Source organism: Dermacentor albipictus, chromosome 1 (assembly GCF_038994185.2).
Source record: "Dermacentor albipictus isolate Rhodes 1998 colony chromosome 1, USDA_Dalb.pri_finalv2, whole genome shotgun sequence".
Lineage (NCBI taxonomy): Eukaryota > Metazoa > Arthropoda > Arachnida > Ixodida > Ixodidae > Dermacentor > Dermacentor albipictus.
In genome coordinates this window covers 479,794,237-479,812,974 of record NC_091821.1, presented here as the reverse complement: position 1 = coordinate 479,812,974, position 18,738 = coordinate 479,794,237, and the positions used below count along the sequence as shown (strand labels likewise).

Genomic DNA, 18,738 nt, shown 5'->3' with positions numbered 1-18,738 from the left:
TTTTGCTTACAATGGCTAGTAAATAGCGCAGCATTCGGAGGCTCCGAGCACGAGCAGTTGTCGGCGTAGGCACTACATCATCTCAAAAAAAGAGAAAAAAACTGCACGTGCACGTTGTGCATTCAGCGTGTAACTGGAGACGCATGCGGCGAATACACCTGTGCCATAGCTTGCGCGAATTCACCGCAACCAACTTGAAGAAAGGAACCGCCGAACACAGATGAGCGGCAGCTGTTGTCAGCGTGGGTCCCGGTCGCCTTGTTCGAGCTGCTTGCAGTAAATGAAACCGCTTCACGGTTCAGGACATTTTGCCCACCTAATTTTCGTAGCAGAACCTCGCAGAACCGACAGCCGCGTTTACGGCTAAGGTCTCGCAGGAGCGTGCTGGGGCAAACAAGGCCTGCTGTGCTGGTTACAACGTTCTCGCCCATAGGCGGCGTCACTTTGTGTGTAGGTGTGCATCGGCAGGAACAGCTACATCTATCAGGGCCACAGGCGCCTCTCGCGACGCGCTCCAGTACGCCTGCCACGACCATCAGATACAACGGTCGCCCCGATGCACAATACCGTCTGCGCTGCCAATCTTGATGAAGCATATTGTCGGAGGAGAAAAGAAGGAAAGAACAAAGCCTAATACGGGCGCATACAAAACGCACAACCATTTCTCTCTGTGTAGAGGGACTTCCTGACATGGGTGCGGTGGAAAAGTGGCAAATGTGCAAAGAGCTGTGGGAAGTGCTTTCCCTGTTGGCTTAGTTGTCACTCGACTGTGGAACAAGTTAGACAGTGTTGGCTGGTTGCAACTGCTGTTCGCGCTTTCGGCAGTGGCGCGAAAGCAAACATGGATGTGCGCTGGAGCATGTCCACGTTAACAATTAATTAAATTAAACTGTGATTATTAAATTGCCAGAACCGCGAGTTGATTATGAGGCACGCCGCATATATAGTGGGTGAATGTCGATCATTTTTACCCCTTGGAGTTCTTTAGAGTGTACCCAATGCACGGTACCTGAGCGCTTCTGTATTCCGGCTTCATCGGAATGCGGTCGCCGCGGCCGGTGTCGAACGCACGACCTTAGCAGCGCAACTCCACAGCCACTGGGTTATCGCGGCCGGTGTAAAGGGCTATTGTGAGTGATGTCACCCGCTGCCAACTTAGTTGAAAGCCCAGTGTGCTCCACTGACTGGCAGACTGAAGCGTAAGGAGAAGAGTGCAGTTTTAGTCTTCACGTACACAGAAGCACTACGTTGACCTTTTTGAGCGTGAACACGGATCCACGTGGATTTCATACGAGCGCAGCCTAGCGGCACAGCAGAATCGCTGTGCTCATGTGTGACGAGAGTGGCATCCATTCGCGCGCATCACGTCATCGGAGGGCTCGCCTGTCGTCCGCTTGGTGCTTCTCTCCAGCGAAAGCTATATAGCCGATTCTTCCGTCCGTCTGTCGGTCGCTTGTACGCCGAAAGCTTCTCCGCTTCAACCCCATGCGCATGCGCAAAAAAGAGAAAGACAGAGAGGCGCGCGATTAGATAGCGCAAGACCTGTGTACTATGATCCATGATGTCACGCTCCCTGGCCCAAAATTTTCATTGACAAGGCTCGCGTGATGAAAGCGGTGCCATCAAAATCACTGTTGCCTACTCGGGATCATCCTCATTAGATTCTATGGCGGTCGAGCCAGGTAACATGACGTCATGGATCGGAGTGAAAAGGCCTTGTGTTATCTAGGTGGTGTCGGATTAGCTGCGCCAGAGGTGACGTCGTAGCTCTCCGTCGCAGCCGAGCACATGCGCAGCAGTTTCTCTCTAGCTCCGAAAGAGGCAGGCCACGCGTCATAGGTGCTCCTTAGGAGAAGGCAGCTTTCGATCAGCAACGTCGCGAGCAGAACCGCAAACGAGCTCGTCTACGCCATGCCGATGTTACAGCACAGGTACAAGAACATGCTCGTGCAGCCGAGCGCAAGCAGCAACTGCGTACCGAGAATCCGGCAGCCTATCAAGCCGTCGTTTAATGAACCGTCGGGATTAACCCACTGGTAAACACCGGGGCTGCACATTTCAGCTTTGCTTGTTAATAATCTGTACGGAATGCTTGGGCGGTGACTTCTGCATTCAGTGCGGGTCAAAGGTAGATAAACTGCACTAAGCATCTCAAATGGTGTATCCCTGAAATGTTGTCTTGCCTGAGTATCAGGGAGTATCATTATGGCCTTCACTTCTGCGCGCAAAAATGTTCACGCTTCAAATAAAAGAAACGAATAAAAAAAGAAAAACGCTACGCGAAGGAAACTGTATACAGACCATTTTCTTCATTTAATTCATGCTTGACCAAACATTTTAGGCACAGTTAGAAACCTACTAGTAGTGGTTAACCACGTACGGCTTGCATCGGGATACTTGGAGAGACATTCTTCAACGGGAACCATTGCTGCCATTATACACAGAAGTAAATGTTAAACAACAAGCACGAAGTTTTTGTCTGCTCTCAGATTTCACCGCACTTCGAAAACGTGTTCATTGTTAGTAGACACAAGCAGAACCAGTTCACGTTTCACTACGGCTCATGTCATGTGCCGTAGTACTCCGTTTGTCGGCTGGGACACCTCAGCGTATAGCGGACGTGCCATTTGTTGGGCGTGTTGGTAAACTGACTTGGAAAGCATATTTCGCGCCAGCAAACAAGGAGAGAATTGTGGTGTCGTCTTCCTTCTGTCCTTGTTTGCTGGCGCTAAATATGCTTTCCAAGTACAGCAGACGTCGAGCGCAATGACGTGATGCCATGCGCTCGGAGTAATAATTCCTTTGCGCTGCACCTACTGAGCGTGCGCGAAACTCTTCGGTGCCATCAGTAGACTGCGCTGGCAGCACGTAATTCCACGGGCTCCCGTGTTCACGCTGAAAAAGAGCCAAGATAGTGCGTGAAGGTAATGCGGGATTGAAATGCGCATGTAAAGAGGATCCCGTCGTGTCCCGCGCCCGCACGTGAAATCTGCGTCCTTGTGTTGCGAGCCCCACGTACGTGACGGGCTCTGTCAGCTACCAGGCGAAGAACGCAGCACAAGCTATAGCATGGACGCGCAGTTCGCGTGGTTCTACATGTTGCGAGGTGCGATAATCGCGCGTTGACTTCGCGATGCCGGCTCGTCTCGAACGAGCTTGGCTGGAGTAGTGTTCACGTCTGCCGGAAGATGGTGCCAGTAAACATGCGAAAGTCGTGTTCCTGTGTATGCTCCCGCAGGTAGCAGAGTTGCGCGTAGGTCCGGTTTATGATGCATCTCTGCAGTGGAGCCACTCCTCGCGCGCGCAGGAGGCAAATGCCGCGCGGTTTTCCATTTGCTTTTTTTGTCTGCTGGTCGTGAGCCACATGCGGCAACTGCACGCAAGCGCTGAGCAAGATGACACGCTTTAATGCAGGCTAAGCTCGAACCATTGGCGTAACCGGAGAGGCGCCAACCCCCCGAAATGTTTAGTTTGCGTGTAGATATGTACACGCACATATACAAACACCCGCACGAATGTACATATAAAAAATGGAACCCCTCTCGATCCCTCGAAATAAAATCCTGACTACGCCCGTGGCTCGAACGGCTCAGAAGTTCGCGTGCAAACGCGCATTACCTTGCAGTAAAACGCGGTGCAATGTTTTTCAGCATGCTTATGAAGTTTTCTCGCGGAGGCGGTAGGCAAGAAATGGTTTAAAGAGTGTTTAAAGAAAACTTCACACACGTGCAATAGACAATTATGTACGCACATTTTGGCTGCCGAGACGAGACGAATAATGAATGTCGCCAACAGAACTATCGTGCCTGCAATATTATGTCAGTGACCGCTGACTGTCATTCATCACTAAACGTCGTTCACAGCAGCTGCACGTTTTCGATATATGCGGTGCAGACACATAAATTTAAAAGCATTTCAAATGTTCACATGCGCACATCTTATGCAAAGCTTATTTTTACGATTCATACCGCAAACTTAACAGCTGCATCGTTGCAGCAAATCGGGAATTGGAAAAAGATTCAAGATGCACGATCTTCTAGATCAAATTTGTTTCGTACAAGGGAATGGACGAGCAATGGCTGGTGGCAGCAGGGGATGAGTGCTGGTTCTTGGAGCCTTGTGGGGCAGAATTCAAAGCCACTGGAAAGGCAACAAGTTATTAAGAGTAACAACAGGTTATTTTTATTTGACTAATCACATAAGATGACAAACTGGCAAAGTAATTATTCACACATTGGAGACTGTAATATGACAGCACATTTTTTCTTTATCTCTTCATACTGCTCAGGTTAATTTACTATAACACAGCGCTTATTACACGTGCAAAAACAATTTGACATTCCTCACGTCGACTAAGGCCGATCGAACAAGCAGCATATTGCGGGCGGTAAATGCTGACGCTATCGCAGTTGTCTCATAAGCGGGAGCGCACGGTGTTTTCGCTTACTACAAAACAATGAACACCACATCAATCGACTTTACATAAAAAAATCAGAACGCCGACAAAAAAAAATTTAAAAAAAGAAGAAAACGGAGCACAGAAAAGCCAGGGTGCAGCGGGCAAATTGTACCTGCAAATATTTGTTCTGTTCTGAATACACTTTTCTGGAGCCGCATAGTCAGAACAATCGTACAAGCAACAAAGCGAATTGAGCGAGTTGGTAAGTCAACATTCTTGCCGTATATGTGCAGCGCGAAACAGACGTGTCGTCCTTTCTTTGTACCGCGTCTGTGTCGCGCTGCACATATACACCGAAAATTGCACAAGTGTACAACCTCGCATGCCAGGCGTACGCATTTCCGCGTGTACAGGAGTGTTACTCGAGATAAATGCCGCTTTAGTGCGAACAAGCCGAACTCACCTCTGTAAACAAGGCGAACGGACCTCGCATACCCTAGTCCCTTTCGGAGCAGGCCGGTCTCGTCCGTTCGCACGGCACCGCGTAAAAAGCTTTGCCACCTTCCGTGCGATTTGCGCAGTTTGTTGCGCTGCAACCCGTCATACTGGAATACAAGTGTCAAAATGACCTGCTTCGTAGCACTTCACCAGTCATTACCTTAACATCCTCGAATGCCGTACCTGCAACCCGGAACCGATCTTGCTACGCACGCTCGACGGTCCGCTGATTGCAATTTCGATGGCACTGACAGAAACGAGTCGGAGCCGTTTCCGTAAAGTTGGCTTCGGAGCGCGCAGTTGATCATTTGACGTCATTTTGCACCACGTGATCGCGCTCGGCGAATAGCGGTACGGGCGGCGCCGGAAAAGTTATGCGTCCCATATACAGGAACACTATGCGAAAGCAATGAGCTAAACGACTGCAAGACCTCCACCCACAGACGTGCGTACGGGAAACTGTAGACCCTTTTCACGGTGATCCCATGGGCGTCGCCATTTCTGATCGCGTGGTGACGCCTCCATTGCTCGCCTCAGCTGCCTCCTTGTTTACAAACAATGTGCATGACGTCGGTGCGGCTCAGCAAACATCTGTCACGGCCACTGGGTAGACGACACGAGGCTTTGGCAGCAGCCTCAGGACATGTAAGCACTTTGGGAACTCATTATGCCTTGCCCATAGGGCGCGAACAGCGTGTACTGTGCTTGTACTGAAAGCAGGGCTAGAAATATTTTCCAGGCACTCCGAACATTCCGCTTATTAATTAAATCAGAATCAGTCTGCTTTGATCTTCCTGTTGTATTAATGCGAAAGCAATATATGTCTCATGAGGCAAAAAATCTGGCGTTATCAAGCGATGATTGGGAAAAAACAGTGGCCGACTGCCACATGCTCGGATTTACGTCAAACTTCTCATGGAGGTTCCTCTAAACAAAGTAAGTGAATGGCTTTGAAAGGAAAATTTGGTACATTTCGGTATTGGTGAATTGGGCCGGGTCCTCCGGGGTGCGAGATGAGCACGGTTCCCCGACGCTACGGCGGCTCCACGTTTCTGGCTGACAAAAGGTGTGCCTAGTGCTTGCGTCATTGCACACGTCACGTCGCAGACATGTGGCTGTGACGTTAGAGTGGATGAAGGTGGATTATGGTTGGTACAAATTAGAGCACGGTGGATTAAGGTGGATAAAAGTTGGTGCAAATTAGAGCAAGGTGAATTAATGTGTATACAAATTAAAGCGCGGTGGATTAAGGTAGAGTAGTGAAGGACACGTGACAATGCATGACATCATGTATCATGGACTTAACTAATTAATTAGACAAGTCATAATGCTTTCCCATTAAATCACATAACGTTACTTAAGTGACCGTCATTTTTTGCTTAGTACGTTGAAGCAGCGGCTTGTCCCGTTTCTGACTCGTATGGTTCCTCGGTGTTGTCATTGTCTGATTGTTTATTTGCTGCCCAATCGTTTGAGGTTTTGTTCAGCTGCGATAGATATGTTTTTTTGTTTTTTTTTTGCTGCGCACAATGGTTTGGAAGGTAGATTTGTTCCGTACTTTGCACTCGGGTGTTCGTGTTTGTGGAATAATGGGAGAGTCGGCTCACCAGCAGCGAGCTCACGGCCCAAAGGGCCCTAGTGCAGCACGCGAGCGATGCAGCGCGACTCAGTGGAGCCTTGGAATAGGGGCCCACCCTTGCTGAAGAGAAGTCTCAAGTCGCGAGCGCCAAGAAGATGAAGACGACGGAGACTTCGTAACCGCGACACTCTTGAAAGACCTAAAAGTTTTCACTCACTCACTCTGTACTTTGCAATAACGCGTAGCTAATACATCTTATCGCTTGTCACTAACTTACTTTGTCGACCGTCACAAAACGTTCAGCATCGAGCAATCATGTGTTGTCGGTGTTGTCGCCTTCTCTCATGCTCTAGCGGATTGGCTCAAGTGTGCGCCAATTCACTAACTTTTATTACGTTTGCAATACACTTGGCGTAATATTACCTGTGAGTTTGGGTGGATGTGTGGATAACCTGCGAGAAACTTAGTATGTCAGTAAGCGCCGTTACTTCCTTCGTCGCTGTGTAACCTGCAGTACACTCTTAGCACGGTCATGTTTAATAGAGGGGCATATTCTCACAATATTGTTCACCTATAAATATATGTTGCATAGTAATTTTAATTAAGTAATCTTTAATAAAGGGGTATATTCTCACAAATTTCCACACCTATAAATTAGAAACGAAATAATTACCTCTACTCAAGTACCGTTTAAAAATTGGCTACATCCTGACAGTTTTGTGCACCTCTAAATTAAAAGGTATATATAGTAATCTTCAGCATAGGTACACATAGTCTTTTTGTATTTTAACCCTTCGTGTAGGCTTAGCCTTGCAAAACTTCACCCGTGCGTCCTTCTACGCATGCCCATGAATTTCGTATATAGCTTCTTCGGCCATCCATCAGACTTCACCGCAATGCACTAGCATAACTCACTGAGCAGCACTTTACAAAAATTATATTTCAATACGTCGGCCAAATTGCAACAAGTTTCAGTTACCAACATCAGGAGAGTACTCTCTTATGAATATATAGACATTTAGGACACTTAGTTGCCACTTCCCTGCTGGTTATAGCAGCGTTTTGGTCAAGGTTAAAACGTTGCTGTAAAGCGGCAGGGGAGTTGCGACCAAGTGCCGTAAAAGCATATGTTATCAGAAAGAAAGTACCCTTTCGACGTAGGTAACGTAATGTTATTGAACTTCGGCCGATACTCTGAGATACCATTTTTTGAAAGAGCTGCTCAATGAGTTAGGCTAGTGAACTTCAGTGAAGTTCAATGGCTGGTCGAAGAAGCAATGTACGAAATTCATGGGCATTCGCAGAAAAATGCGCGGGAGAAGACTGGCAGGGCTGCGTGCTTATACGAATGATTACAAAAGGAAAAGTTCATAGAAATCGCCAGAGGGGCTATCCCCAAAATTCTTGGACATGTCTCATTGTCTAAAATTAATAAATATTTGAGACTTAAGACAAAATGGCATTTTGTTGCCATGAAAGCTTTATATCGGCGACATAAATCTGAATTTGTGCGGTATTCAATACAACTATTTAGGGACAAAATATTACTAATTAGCTTTTTTTTAAATTTCTTTACGGGACTTGTCATTGCATGTTGAAGGCGGCCAACACTGAAACCATACCAGTTTCCTATAAATTGTGCTTGACACCAGTTTCTAGAAATTGGAAGTCAGATTCTGCAACGAAGTGCGTTGCTGTTTCAGTTAATTCTGCATGCCCTGCAGCAGGATTCTTCAAATAAATATCCAAACTGGAACAGCAGTGCATTTTATGGCACGTTTGCAGTATTTGTTTTTGAGACTATTCTGCGGCAGAAAGCTTCCAGCAACCGGTTATGGAGTGGTGATTCACCAGCACTGCCGTTAGCCGCAATTAGTTATTTGGGTGCTAATCAAAAATTGGCAATATTCGTACTAATGATTACTACGCAAATTTTGTTGCGATTGCTATACAACTTGTTCGGCAGAAATCAACATTTCGTCTCAAATTCTCTATTTTTAATATTCAAGGGCAGTCTGGATCACAGCGTATAAAGCGTCTTTGCGGCCTTGGTATATTACAGCGCAGGTCATTTACACAAGGCAGATTGCAGCAATTAGTGCAGAATTCACGGTGCATAAAAAATGTGTACCTTATGAAATAAGCTGACACATGCTAGGCAATTTGGGATTAAATGCGGAATGAACAAAATAATTGATGAAATATACAGTATGCTACTTTTGTAAAAGTGAATGCATTGTATACAGCTTTGACCCGCAACATGGTTCTTTGCTGTGGACCATGCTGAAAGAGTTTTCTGGAAACAGTAACATGTAGTCATCACATTATAGTGAGATTTTTGGTAATTATATCGTGTACAAGCAGAAAGCACGACATCAGAAAAAGTGGCACATTTCACAATCAGTACGCATTTCTCCATGCAACGTTGCGTGTATCGAAAATAATTTTATGGAGGCATGAGGCGGCAGCATTCATTCAGTTTCATTCCTACACGAGATCTTTCCTGTCAAATAGAGAAGCCACACTTAAGATCGGGGACCTGACTTCAGACATGGTCAAGCTGGGGTCTAAGGGGACGCCACAAGGGGCAGTCATATCCCCAACCCTCTTTAACCTCGTCATGATTGGACTGTCCAGGACACTCTCTGCTATCGATGGTATCAGTCATACCATATACGCAGATGACGTTACCATCTGGTGTACGGGAGGTAGTGACGGACAGGTAGAGACGGCCCTGCAAGAGGCGATTGATGCTACCGAGAGATACCTTGAGTCCACGGGCCTTCGGTGCTCACCGCACAAGTCGGAACTGCTACTTTATCGACCCAAGCGCAGAGGCCCGAAACCAAAGGGGTGGAAACCACTCGCCGAATGCGACATAAAACTGCGCACAAACGACGGAGGATATATTCCGAGGGTGGATGCTATCCGGATTCTCGGCATGATGGTAGAGTCGAATGGTTCAAACAACCAGACAGTGCTGCGACTCACTAAGAAGACGGACAATGCCATCAGACTAATCAGAAGAGTGGCCAACCGGCAGCAAGGCCTCGGAGAAGATAACCTCGTGAGATTGGTACATGCGTTCGTAATGTGTCATTTCACTTACGTCGCGGCTATGCACAACTGGCAAAGATCGGAGCGGGATAAGCTCAACGCATTAATCAGGAAGGCAATCAAAAGAGCTCTCGGCCTCCCCATATACACTCACACGGAACGCTTACTTCAACTTGGCATGCATAACACGCTAGAGGAAATAGCGGAAGCACAGGAGAGGGCCCAGTTCGTCAGGCTATCTACCACACAAGCTGGAAGACACATCTTACAGGACCTGGGCGTTCCTTCCAGAGTAATCAAAACAAAGTTCTGTAGCATCCCTCGAGAGCAGCGGGACCGCATCATTGTCGCCCCGATCCCACGAAACGTCCATCCAGAGCACAACGTGGGAAGACGTCGGGCGCGCGCGAAGGCTCTCCTGGAAAAGGCTCGTGAACGGGCTTCGGAGAACAGTTTCGTAGACGCAGCGCGCTACGCCGACGGACAGGCCTTCGCTGTAGTTAGCGTAGATCATGAAAGGCAAATAACAAACGCAATCTCGATTCGGACGACGTCCTCTGAGATCGCAGAGCAGGCTGCAATAGCGATGGCCTTATTGGACGACAAGAGGACATCAATCTACAGTGACTCCATATCAGCTGTTAGGGCATTTGCCAAAGGTACCATATCCGAGCTGGCCCTAAGGATACTAGGAAGCAAGGAGATCAAGCCACACACATTGATCTGGTTTCCAGCCCACATGGGACAGATCGAGGGTGCCCCGCCCAACCTCAACGAGTCGGCACACGGAGCTGCGCGAGGGATCATCAACCGCGTAGCTACCGGGCAGCCTGACGCTGGGGGTACTGACAATCGGGACTCTCCTTCATCCTGCACCGAAATTACTAAGCACTTTTATTTGGCTCGGAGGATCTACCCCCTCCCACATTGCAAACTCAATAGACCTCAAGCTTTAACACTCAGGCTTCTACAGACGGGGGTTTACCCAAACCCCCTACTTCTTCACAAGGTGTACCCCGAAATTCAAACAACAAATGCATGTGCACTTTGCAATGATTTAGCGAGTTTACCTCACATGCTCTGGCGATGTCCCGCGTTACACAGCGATAAAAACAACACTTCTTCACGTTGGGATGCGGTCCTACACAGCCCCAACCTCGAAGAACAGTTATGGGCTGTCCAACGGGCCCGCGACGCGGCGGAGAGACTCGGCCTCTCTGTCCCGACGTGGGAGCGGCCCGCTGCGCGCTAGTGCGCGCCCTAAAGGACTCTAATAAAGTTTTTCATCCATCCATCCATGAGGCGGCAGCATCCACTATCTGGAAACGATGGGAGTAGCAGCTGTGAGAACAAAAGCTGACACAAAACATTTAGTGAAAATGTCACTATTACTTTATTTGCATATACAAAACAAGGTAATTCAAAGTTTTTGATAAACAAGCAAAAATATATTTTGCCTTGCTGTGTTTAACAAACTTAACACCATTTTTTTCTTCGCGTCCACGAAGAACTAATGAAAGACCTTTGAGTACAGCGCTGCCTGGCAGCACAAATTTCTACAGGAGCACCAGGAATGGTGCAAATAGACATAAATGTCGAATGTTCGCGTAAACTTTGTTTAGATACAAACACACACAAGTTTTACGCTATCACAAGGAAGACAATCTCTTCCCTCTTGCGACCACAAACATGTATGTTTGGTGTCAGTATGTCATTTTCTAATTCCCCTATCTCCTTGCTGGGTGGTAGAGCGTACAAGGAGAGAATAGTAATCTTACAAACTTATAAGTGCTTGTTCGTGTCGAATTGCAAACAGCTATTAACATGTAATAAAGGAGGCATAAATAAACCACAAAGAGGCAATAAACACTACCATGGAACAAATAATTAAACACGCAAAGTTTGAATATGCTCCCCGGTCTAGGAAATTTCGGTAACAATAAAAATTCACGAGTAAAAGAATGAACGGAAATTAATTCCCAAGTCAATTTGTACTCCCCTCCAACACAAAAGACAACACCTCAAAAAATGTGACACTTTCTTGCTACCGGAGCAATGCGATATTATTGGAAAAAAGCGTCCCGACAAAGCTGCCCATGAGGCACATGGAGGAAGGGAAAGCACCTCGATTCCGTTTTTGATAAAGGATGCAGCGCGGCAGATCGGCCATCTTGCCGATACCACCCCTTTAAACAAGTGGAAGCCAGCGGAGCTCAGTAACCCGCGCCTGCACGACAGGGACCCACATATGAAATTTGAACTTTTACACGGTTTCAGTGGCATAGCCAGAAATTTTTCCGAAAGGGTAGGGGGAAGGTGGGGGGGAGGTGGGGGGGGGACGCGGAGAACGCGCCCGGTGTGCCACCCCATGGCTACGCCACTGACCGGTTTAACTCGACGTGAAGAAACCTTACTATGGCACCTGGGAGTAGGCGGTTATTTACGAACGACTATTCACTCCTAATTGGACTGGCGGGGACCACCAATGGCAACACTTGTGGCTCAGAAGAAACCTTAAAATTCCACCTGTTTGAATGACGATCACACGAAGACGAAAGGCTTGCCCTTCGGACACCTTTAGGGCAATTACATGCAAGGCCTCTTACAGAAGAGGAGACCCGGGAACCGTGTCTTCGTGTACCTGCGATGTACAAAGCCACAAAAGCACTTCTGCGTTCTTCGAGACGCACCGGCCTGTAAGACAGCGTGCGGGAACTGAACAGTGAAGGTGTCATCGCGTGCGTGCATAAGGTCTCCCTCATCTTTCCGCGCCCTTTTCCCCAGTACAAGGTAACCAACCGAGCTCAGATTTTCTCTCTCCCTTTTTATCTCTCTTTTGCACTTCCGCCTCGGGCATGCAAAGTCTATCAGCTTCGGACGATGCTGGGAGTTACTGCGTAATAATGCGAAAGGTGTGGCCATGCGTTCGGTAAAATTAAAATGCCCTGCTCTTCGGTATAGACATCGCTGGACGTATTTTGTTCGCAGCAGTAGTGAGCGCAGAAACGCGACTTCAGTGAACTCTGTTTCCTGATCACGATGGTCGTAGGTAGCTGGCAAATGCTCATTGCTTGATGCTTCATGGCCCTATAATTTGTCGAGGCGCACTTGTATACCGCGGCTGCCGGTGACACCCGAAGCGCACGCAGTGCGTCATCATCGTGCCACAACGACATGACGAAAGACACTGGCGTGGAAATATACACGGGAGCTTCAACTATGCAGCATGACTGCACGCAGTGGCCCTGCACGCGTCGAATAGTTTAGCTTTAATGAATTTTGGGGTTTTACGTGCCAAAACCACGATTCCGTTGTCAGGCACGCCGTTGTGAGGGACGCCGGAGTAATTTTCACTACCACTGGTTCTTTAACGAGCCCCCAATGCACGGGTCACGAGTGTTATTTGCATTTCGCCCACCCCCCTCCTTCCATCAAAATGCGGCCGCCGCGGCCGGGATTTGATCTCGCGACCTTGCGCTTAGCCGCGCAACACCACAGCCGCGAAGCCACCGCGACGGGTCAATAATTGAGCTTAATGATATCAATACAGCTTGAGTAATGCTGCCCTTATGTAGGCGGCTTATTGACAATGCGATACGGTGCATTTCGCGCATTAACAAGTCGTGACGCCAACGCCGAACACGAGACTAACACCATATATCTGCCAGCGGCCCACGTCTATACGGGCGAGCAAACACGCTTATCGATTCAGTCGTCGGTTCCGGTTAGGCTAATTTAGCCACAAGCTTAGAGGCATAGCGAAACGCATTTCGAGCGCGTGCAGCTCATCGGCCGGACGCTAGCCGTATAGGAGAGCCAGTACGATGCACTATAATCTGGCACAGACATGACAGAAGAAAGGAGCGGCCGTCTCTAACATCTCTTCATCGGCGACTTACGTGGATAGTCGGTGTGCCCCTACGTGAACGCGTGACAGAGCACAACAAATACACGCGAGGTGATGACTCCGCTATACCTCCGCGCTCATTGCCAGGCACTTGCTTCAACTGCTATGCACTGCTGTCGAATTGAAAGCATCACGAAACAAGTACCTTCGGTATACGAGGACAGGAAATCAAGAATACGTGTATCGCCGAGGAAAAAACAAAACCCACAAAGACAGGCACCCGAATGCAATGAGACTGTCATCTGTGCTTTACTTCAGATAATGCTTATGGCACGTAAAACCCCATACTGTTTCGTGTTTATTTTACGAAACGGCGCTACAGTATCCCGCCATGCGATGTTTATTTACGCACGTGTGGTCCGGCTCTATGCCTTCCATATTATATTTGCAGTTTACCTAAATCTGCTAAGCTTGCTTTTGTGCCCTGGCGCCAATCTTCAAGACAATAAAATGTTTTAGAAGTTTTATCTCGTCAATTTAAGCTATGACAATTTTCGCGAGCCATTTTCTCTCTTTGGGGCGTCTTCTATGGTGTTCAGCCCCAGGGACGCTTTTATTGAAATCTACAACTTTAGTGGGACACAGAACGACTATCCCAATAAATTTACAAATTTATATATTCTTTCTTCATTTTGTTTATTGATTTTAAATTATTTCACTCAAGATTTATTGTTGCACTTTTCTCATTTCTGCTTTTCGTTTTTCTCTATCCCACACACTAATACTCTAAGTTTGGTTTTATTATAGTTCTGATTAAAACACTTGTAAAAACGCCTAATTCTTGGCCAATTCCCCATGCTGTGATAGGAGTCCTTGTTGGGAAAAAGAATAAAAAAGAAATGCGCCACGTTTTTGGCATTGTACATCTTCGTTATTTTTTTAACGTCTTTATTTCTGCATTTAATAGGCGAAGCCTTGCGGCAGAAGAGGGGTGCTCAATGGGGGCTTCGTTATTTTTGTGCCGTAAGTTATAGAGCGCCGTGTGAACTAAAAAAAAATAGATTATGGGGTTTTCCGTACCAAAACCACGATCTGACTATGAAGCACGCCGTAGTAGGGGATTCTGGAAATTTGGACCGCCTTTGAATCCTGCCGCGGCCAGGATTCGATCCCGCGACCTCGTGCTTAGCAGCCCAACACCATAGCCACTGAGCAACCGCGGCAGGTTCCGCGCGAATGTTTTAGGTGCGGTTCTCCAGACGGCTACGCTCGATACTTCTACCACACATTTACACGCACGAGTTGTGTCTGAATCCGTCTCTTCCGTGTCAAACTTGACTGCAATAGGCGGAACATCGTGGGAAATTTATTTCTCCAGCTGAGTATTGGACACCAGCAGCGAGCCACGTTAGGCTAGTTTGCATCTCATGCATTCGAAGTAGGAAACAGCGTCTCAAGACGAGGACTACGAGAGCGCAGACAACACAAGACCTGACCAGTATCCGCGTTGTTTCCCCACTTCCAAAGAATTGTACTAGTGTGGGAAGGCACGATTACCTAGCGTTTCCGGTGGTCCTTTTCCTCGGGACACTAACTGGTATAAGCCCAGAGGCGGCGGCAAACGAACTGCTTTTTTAAAAATAATTGTGGGGAAAAAATGCGAGATGCAATATTGCGTTTTGTATTATAGTGATAAGAGGGCAGGACGAGGCAACAGTAAGCCAAGCGACAGGAGGCCGGCGCTCGCCAATTGCCGTAGTGTATTCACAGATATGTGGCGTATATCTCAAGAGGTACGATTTTATGCCTGTCATCGCTGTACGCAGGACGATATATTATCCATGGCTAGATATAAAAGAGCTATATTGCCAGCTGATTTATATTTTAGCTCCGAAAAAATTTACTTCGTAGAAAGATGTGACCATTGGGTGTACAATTTTTGTGTCTGCCGAAAATTGAGCCTTATGGGCATCTCAACTCCTGCAAGTTTGTAACTAAGCCATCTCGTATACTACAAGGTTGATAAGCAGGCAACTACAACTGCTTCGTGCTAAATTGTATGTTTTATTATAGAATAATTCGATATTTCTGTCGCACCTGAATTAGTGCCGCACATCAGGCTTGAACAACCACTGCCATCAAATCGCAAAAGAAAAGTTATACATGTTCCAGAAACGAGCAGCGCGCTATTAGTTATGAAAATGTATTAGCACACCAGAGAAGTTGTTCGCGAAGTGCAATCTTACAAGCAGTTTTGAAGTTTACCGCTTCAAGTTTATTTATCGTTAGTTTCAGCAGGGAAATGAAATGTAATGTCAAGAACCTGCGCACGCAAGCAACTGACCGCGAATGCGTGTATGGGCCGCCTCGTCTTTGGGCGCATCCTCTCGTTTGCGCTGCAAAGATGGGTTTCATTCGCTCGCAGAGTTATCGAACGCGAATAGAGAACGCATTTGTTTCTCCGGCTAAGACGGCAGTTAAGCACGGGCTTAGGCGTTTCGTGTAACGCGACGGTGTACGAAATATGCACGAAGTGGCGAGACTCCCGCTCTTGTTTTGAGCCTACGAAAGCGCAAAAAAAAAAAAAATAGGAGCTTTCGTTAAACTCGGGTCATGAAGGCACGACATCTGCTCTCAAGGCAACCTCGCGAAGTGTGCTCGACTTTACGCCCGCGTAACTAACTTTCCGACCGCTCCACAAAGCGCCCGCGCGGCCCCCGCTCGTGAGGTGGCGCCGTAAATCGTGCGCTGGTTCAAATTAGCGCCGCTGTCGTCCCGCACCTGCTCCCGCGTCACGCCGTCACGTGCTCTCTCAGGCTCCTTCTGGCCGCCGCCGCACATGGGTTGATGCAGTAAACCGTGCAGCATAGCAGCCGGTAGATAAACGTGAGAACGACACCAGCTGAGGTCTAAATCTTGCGGTGTAAGCGCCGTGCGACTTGTGCCCCTGCAGGCGTTCGTATTTGGGCTTTCTTATGTGATCGCGCGCCAGTGTGTACATGCATGTGGGTGTGTGTGTATGTGCGCCCGTATAAAGGTGCACGTGCACATCAATGTGAACCAAGTCGGGCTATTTCGGATACTCCAAACCGAGCAACAGACAGGGCCCACGTAGGAGAGCGGGCTACGCGGTGGTGCAGCGGTGGCATAGAGGTAGAGTATCCGCCTCGTGTGCAAGAGGACCGTGGTTCGAATCCCGGTGCTGCGCAATTTTCCACCGGATTAGAAGAAATCTGCGTGTTGATAAAATTGCATAAACAGGCCTGGAGTGCGGCCCGACCGCAGTGACCAGAACCGGTAATTAATTATCATAATTGTATATATGCGTTGTGTACATACAAGACGAGGAGCACATATACAGCATGTGTACAGCAAGACCAAGAGGCAAGCGCCGTCCGGTAGTGTTGTAAGAAAGCCAATGGCGCGTGCGAGCAAAACCACTGCAGTAGCAGCACCTGGAAATTTGGGAGAAGAGGCAAAGAAAGCTTCGCTCTAAAGAAAGTGCTTTATGTAGCACACTTATAAAGGCGAAAAAAAGAATAAGAACAGTGGACTAGCGCTGACATAAAGAGAAGATCGACAAAAAGGAAAACAAAACTCTACCAAAATCAAGACCAGGGTCACAGATGGAATCCAATAACGACTACTAAGAGTCGTAAAATAAAGTGTCTATCTCTCCGTCTGTCTGTCTTCCAGAGAAGGTAAATTAGCAGTCCCAACTGAACCAACACATCACAATACATCAGCCCGTGCCGTCACGTGTCCCAGAATGACCTTTCTCTAAGGCGACGTGCATTAAAAAGAAAGGGTCCTCATAAGCTTTTATTGCTCTTTTTGTTTTCACTGAGAAAAGGCACTCAAGTGAGGCGCAATACCAAAAACGCCTTTCCTTTCATCGCTTAAGTGTTAGCCTTTGGCAGCACAGAAAGTGATAACTCGCGCTCCTTGCATCTCGCGTTTGGCAAAGGGGTCAGCAATCTGTGCTGTTTTAGATTCAGTCTCATGTTGTTTATTTACCTTCAGTCTAGCATACGCTGAGAGGGTGAAGGCGAAAGCCTGCGCGCTCACGAGATATCCATTAAATTACTTTGACATTCTCATTCGAATGCTTTGTTACTTTATTTGGCTTGCTTTCTCTTTATTTCTTTTTCTCTTTACTTGTTCTCTTTTTCTCGGGCCTGTTTATGCTTGGTTAATGGCACGTTGGAACGCTCGTGGCAGGTCTGTGAAGACCATTAAGACACATACGCATGTTCAGCCTGACGCTTCAGCCTCTTGGCTTCAGCTTCGCGTTGCTTTAGGTCGGCATACAATTCACGCCGCCGTCGCATTAGCTTGGCCTGCCTACTTGCGGATGGCTTCAGAAACATGTGTTCCTTTGGATGAGCGCTGGGCTAACGACGTTTGGTTCTTTTGACATCGTTTTTCGCCTCGGCAGCCGTGGTGTACTTCCGTGGACGATCGACGCTTTCCGCTGTACGTTTGGGTAGTTCATCCTCCGAAGACGTACTTTGTATCATGCAACATAGCGTTTTCAGTAGGACATATTCACGCCGTCACATTTCAGCATTCTCCTGACGCTCCTCCTTCTTTGCCTCGGCTTCACGCTTTCTTATAAAGAAATTCAGGCCTTTTTAGCGCATGAGCTTGAATTTTGGTGCCATGCAGACGGATGGTGAATTTTTCCATCCTTTAACCAATCAACTGTGCCTTAATTAACTTCGTCTTCATTAACACGACAACTGGTCAGTTGTGGTGTTACGGACCACGGCGGTGGTCAGACCTGCGACGCAGCAGAGGTTGCTAAGAATCCCTGGATCCGGACAGGCCGCCATTGGAATCTTAACCTGGCAACGTTTAACGCTAGAACGTTATCTATTGAGGCGAGTCTAGCAGTGCTATTGGAGGAATTGGAGGGCAGTAAATGGGACATAATAGGGCTCAGTGAAATTAGGAGGACAAATGAAGCATATACAGTGCTAAAAAGCGGGCACGTCCTGTGCTACCGGGACTTAGCGGAGAGACGAGAACTAGGAGTCGGATTCCTGATTAATAAGAATATAGCTGGTAACATACAGGAACTCTATAGCATTAACGAGAGGGTGACAGGTCTTGTTGCGAACCTTTACAAGAGGTACAAATTGAAGCTCGTACAGGTGTACGCCCCTACATCCAGTCATCATAATGACCAGGAAGTCGAAAGCTTCTATGAAAACGTGGAATCGGCGATGGGTAGAGTGAAAACAAAATACCCTATACTGATGGGCGACTTCAATGCCAAGGTAGGCAAGAAGCAGTATGGAGACAAGACAGTGGGGGAATATCGCATAGGCACTAGGAATAGCAGGGGAGAGTTAT

General features: G+C 47.6%; 1 protein-coding gene across 2 annotated transcripts in view; it reads right to left on the bottom strand.

Annotated features, from left to right (window-relative positions):
* LOC135901433 (beta-1,3-galactosyltransferase 1-like) overlaps window positions 1-18,738 on the bottom strand; it is a 54,934-nt gene that overhangs the window by 26,386 nt on the left and 9,810 nt on the right. The window contains exon 1 of one of the 2 annotated variants that reach the window (XM_065431230.2): window positions 4,863-4,987. The exons of the other annotated variant lie outside the window; for it this stretch is intronic. Within the exon in view, the coding sequence (XP_065287302.1) occupies window positions 4,863-4,892 (30 nt within the window). The 5' untranslated portion in view covers window positions 4,893-4,987. Of the gene's footprint in view, window positions 1-4,862; window positions 4,988-18,738 lie in introns of those variants that run through there. 2 annotated transcript variants of the gene reach the window in all.